Consider the following 5,411-nt stretch of genomic DNA (forward strand, 5'->3'; position numbering starts at 1 on the left):
AAGAATGGTTTTAAAAAAATTTTCAATTTAGGTGAAATTTCTAAAACACAACTTAGGCAGCTTAAAGTATAAACAATTTCTATTTATGTATATACAGCTGATATTTAGTACTTTTCAGTGTTGGGCAACCACTACTTCTAGGGTGGATATATAATTGATTATTGTTATTTGTTGTAGTTCCAGATTATTTAATCCCAAAGCCTGTTGAATTGAATAAGTCATCACAACCATCCATCTAGTTTCAGATTGTAAACCTATTTTCAGTGCAATAGGTAAGGCATAAGCCATGAGAGATCCTATTAAATTTCCAGCAACACTACATTAGTGAATATAAAGTCATTCCTCCAGGAGAAATAAGAGACTAGATTCCTATGAGACTCTAGCTGCAACATTTTTATCTGCTGATCAATACATCTTATTTAATGTGTATTTCTGCTTAATGAAATCTTATTTAATGTATTATGTATTGTTGGTTCATAAACATTGTACTCATGTAAACAGTACTGTGTTTGAAAGAAACTTATTTAACACATTTATTTTCTCTGAAGGACATACTAAAGTCTTCTTACATTTGGGAAACAATATCCAACATTTCAGTAATGTGCTTGAAAGGCACTTTTAAACTCAAACTTACCAACAAAAAGCACAAAAGTGTGAAAATGTGGCACTAAAGAGACTGTGAAAAGGGTCCTTGTTTACAGTACAAAGCTAAAAAATCTAGAATATTGCCTTGTTAAATCATAATTGGGACTGTGCAGCTGACTTGTATTTTTATCCATTTTAAACCTGTTTCACAACAGTGAAAACACTACAGATGCTGGTTTAGAGGTTACACATTTTCACTAGTAGAAAAATTCACAAGTATGGAGTTTATGAATAATGAGGATAGACTGTATTTTTAGCAATCTTTTAAAAAATTATTTTCAGAGCTTTTATTTTGTTCAAGATTGAACCAAACATTTCTGTTTAGCACTAATTCCAGTTTCTTCTTTTTCTCAGGTATTTACTGAAAGCCTTTTGTGCTCCAGTCACCTTGAAAATATCCACCTGGCCGGGCAGATGATGCATTGCACTGCCGGCTCAATAAATCCACCAACTAGTATACCCCATAAAGGGAAAACCCAGTACAGGGTCAGTTATGAAAAAAGTATTGACTTGGTTTTGGCTGCCAGCAGAGAGTATTTCAATTCTTCCACCAACCTCACTGATAGCTGCATGGATCTAGCCAGGTAGAGTAACTGTTTTCTCTTATGGGAGGGAGAGGGAAGTTAGAATACATGCTTGACTCAGTTGTTGCTTTTGTCCTTTCCTTTGCAAAGTGATTTCACGAGTACTGATTAAATTATAGAACACAATCATTATTGTGTAAATATAGAAAAAAACCAATTCTAGATATTTATCAATTTGCCCCTAACTTCTGTCCATTAGGTTTTTTCTATCATTCTTGCTGCTTTCTGTAAGATTAGATGTCTTTTCTGGTAGAAGAGTTTCTGAAGATAGTCTGGAAATTCAGGCTCTGAAAACCACATTAGGGTGCTGTCTTTCTTTTTTGCAAGATTTCTCTCAATATTTAAAGAACCTGAAAAAAGTTCTTCTAGGTTTCATGGTTCCTCCTTAGCTTGTTATGCTGCTATTTTAGTCCAGTCTTGTTTAAGCCTAAACAAAATGTGTCCGATGATCTGAATGCTTATATTTAGGAATACAAAATCACAATTTTCTAGCAAACTTTCTTCAAGAATTAAAATTAGTTTTTATGACGTTAACTTGTATAAAATTAAAAGTTCAATAAAAATTGATCTAAAGGAATGTGGTAGTCACTGCCATACTGATGAACCATAAAATCTTCAGAAACATAACCTTACTGATTCAAAGTTCCAAAAGTTAAAAATATTTAATATTTTATCTTTTTTGAATTTTCTTTCACATGCTCTTTGACCAATATGCTTTTCTTATCACTTGGTATTACCCAATTTGTTTTTAATTTACATGTATTCCATTTCATAAAGAATCCTTGTAGCTCAGTGATAAGACATTTGCTATTAGTTAAAAGATTTGAGATTTGAACTAACCAGCAGCTTCATTGAGGGAAGTCCTGGCACTGTGCTCCTATAAGGACTGTTGTGTACCTTCCAGTTGGTCAGCACCAATTAATAGCTGACGCTCCAGTGAGTTTTCCAAGTCAGTAAAACTCACACGAGGACCTGACCCCTTTTTCTCTTGTGGAATTGCTAGTGCATTGGAACTGTGTGCCTTTAGGTTAGCATGCATCTCCTTACCACTAAACCACCAGAGACCCCTCTTTAAGGATTTGTTGTTATTAAGTGCTGTCTAGTTGAGCATGACTCCTAGTGACCCTGTGAGGAAAATATCTGAACCCTGTTTTGTCCTGTGCTAGCCTCACACTTCCTGACACACAAGAGCCCATTGTAGCCGTCACTATGTCATACCACCTCGTTGAGGGTCTTCCTCTCCTCCTCTCACCTCCACCCTTTCCAGCATCATGTCGTTCTCCATGGAATAGCACCTCCTAGCAACATGCCTGAAATATGTGAGTGAAGCCTCATTGTTCTTGCCTCCAAGGAACACTCCAGCTGTACCATCCCCAAGACATCTGTATTTGATCTCTTGGCTGTCCATGGGATGTTCAGTGCTCTTCTCTGTCACCACAGCTCAAAGGTGTCCATTCTTTTTCTGTCATCCTTATTCATTGTCCAGGTCTTGGATGCATGTTGTTGTTGTTATGTGTCGTCGAGTTGCTTGCGACTTATAGCGACCCTGTGGACAACAGCCCTCAACCCTGCTCTATCCTGTGCCAATCTCACTGCCTTTGACACAACCATCCCAATTTCCCCAGTCACTGAATCAATCCACCTCATAGAAGGTCTTCCCCTTCTGCGCCGTGCCTCCAACCTCCCAAGCAAAATGTCCCTCCCCAAGGACCTCGCCCTCCTTACAACATGCCCAAAGTATGTCAGACAAAGCCACAGAATCCTTGCCTCCAAGGAGTAGCCTGGTTTAACCCTCTCCAGGATGAATCTGTTTGTTGTCTTGTCAGTCCATGGTACAATCAATACTCTTCTCCAGCACCACAGCTCAAAAGCATCAATTCTCCTTCTTTCCTCCCTAGTCATTGGCCAGCTGTCTGATGCATAACAAGTGATTACAAACCATAGCCTGTATCAGATGTACCTTAGTCTCCAGAGTGACACAATTGCTCTTCAGTACCCTGGAGAGGTCCCTAACAGTGGACTTTCCCATCGCAATACTTTTTTTAATTTCCTGGCTGCTGGTGCCAAGAGTGTTTACCGCGGAGCCAAGCAGACTAAAGTTGTTAACAGTCTCAATCTCTTCACTATCCATCCTGATGCTGCCAGTTGGTCCACTGGTGAGAATCTTTGTCTTCTTGACATTGAGCTTCAATCCATACTGAAGGCTGCAGTCCTTGACCCTCTGCAGCAAACATTTCAGGTCCTCCTCAGTTTCAGCAAGCAGGGTTGTGTCATCTGCATAACACAGATTTTTATAGATCTTCCACCAATCCTGACACCACACTTCTCCTCATAGAGCCCAGCCACTCCGGTAATCTGTTCGGCATACAGGTTGAAAAGGTATGGAGATAGGACACATCCCTGGTGTACGCCTTTCCCAATTTTGAACCGTGCAGTGTTTCCTTGCTGTGTTGTGTTGACTGCCTCTCGGTCCAAGTATAGGTTTCTCATTAGAACGATCAAGTGTTCTGGGATTCCCATTCTTCTCAGAGTCAGCCACAGTTTGTTATGATCCATGCAGTCCAATGCCTTTGCATAATCAATGAAACACAGATAGACATTCCTCTGGTATTCCCTGCTTTCAGCTAAGATCCATCTAACATCAGCTACAATATCCCTAGTACCACGACTCCTTTTAAACCCAGCCTGGACTTCTGGCAGTTCTCTGCTGATGTGCTGTTCCAGTCGTGTTTGGATAATCTTCAATAAAATCTTGCTTGCATGTGAAATAAATGATATCGTTGTATAGTTTCCACTCTCTGTTGGGTCACCCTCCTTTGGAATGGAACAAAATATATGCATATCTAGTAATTATAAAGACTATGGCCTGAATCAGTTGTACCTTACTCTTCAAACTGACATCACTACTCTTGTCACTTCACTGTGTGGATCATGACCGGTTGTGGCTGTATTGAGAAGAATGGAAATCCCAGAGCCCTTGATTGTGCTCATGTGGAACCTATACCCAGACCAGGAGACTGTAGTGCGAACAGAGCAGGGGAGCCCTGAATGGTTTGGAATTGGGAAGAGAGTGCTCCAGTATTGTAGGCTCTCTTCGTACCTATTCAGTCTGCATGCCAACAAATAATCTGAGAAGCTGAACTTTAAAGATTCCAGCCCAGGAAACCCTGTATAGCGCTTCTGCTGTGTCCAGTAGGGCTGCGGTGCATCAGTAATTGCATGCACTGTTGTTGTGCATGTCTCTAAGACAGCCAAAACTCATAGAAACCCTATGAACAGGGGCACTGAGCCCTTCCCTGTCTTGTACGATTAAATTAAGACACTAAAAAGCAGACCTGGTTTGGTTTTTTTTCCTTTGTCTGACATCTTTGTAGGACTCTGCTGTACTTTTCTTTGTGAGGAGATAAAGAACAAAATTACTTTTAGGAAAAAGATGTTTCGTTTTCTCTTATAAATTATTTTTCTTCACAAGACAAAGGGCAATTTTACTTAAGGCTTGACTTTCATATATAATCTCTGACTTTTTAAAGAAAGCTAGAATTCTTTTTTGTCTAAAATGATTCCTGGCAAGTTACTTATTCGATTTTTGTTACCGCATCCCATTTCTCAATACCGAACATTTTCTTTTTATTATATATTTTCAAAATTTTAAGTAACACTTTTAAACATTCTGCATTTATGACTGAATTGTCCATTTATTTAAATGAAATTAGATATTTTGAGCCTACTTTTTCTGAAATTGTTACATTAAATCAAACAAACAGTAACAACCAGACCCATTCTCATGGAGGTGATTTTGATTTCTTGCTACCCTTTAGGACAGAGTGTAATTGCTCCCTAGGCTTTTGAAGGCTGTAAATCTTTCTAGAAGTACATAACATCATCTTTCTCCAGCATTTATGTGTGTACTTTTACAAAGATAAAATATTGTTTTCATTTGTTTTTACTGTCTTTTTCAACTGCTTCTTTGCAAATACAGATCTTCTTTATTGTATAATTTTTAATCAGTATTTTTCAGTGACAGGACAGAAATGAAGCTAGAGATAGAATGATTTAATTTTGCACAATCAATGACTTATTAATTGCAAATACGTTTTTTAAGAGAAATAAACGTAGAGTATACACATGGATTTCATCTGATGGTATGCATAGGAATCAGATCGACTACATCTGTGGAAAAAA

The 5,411-nt window shown here is 38.4% G+C and overlaps 1 protein-coding gene across 1 annotated transcript in view; it reads left to right on the forward strand.

Moving 5' to 3' along the window:
- The window catches only part of NBAS (neuroblastoma amplified sequence), a 611,780-nt gene that overhangs the window by 258,256 nt on the left and 348,113 nt on the right, over positions 1-5,411 (forward strand). Inside the window, exon 30 of the mRNA XM_006880668.1 lies at positions 1,000-1,229. Coding sequence (XP_006880730.1) covers positions 1,000-1,229 — 230 coding nt within the window. The remainder of the gene's footprint in view (positions 1-999; positions 1,230-5,411) is intronic.

The sequence above is a fragment of the Elephantulus edwardii genome, unplaced genomic scaffold, assembly GCF_000299155.1.
Source record: "Elephantulus edwardii isolate Elephantulus edwardi_28Jun2011 unplaced genomic scaffold, EleEdw1.0 scaffold00009, whole genome shotgun sequence".
NCBI classification, from domain to species: Eukaryota; Metazoa; Chordata; class Mammalia; order Macroscelidea; family Macroscelididae; genus Elephantulus; species Elephantulus edwardii.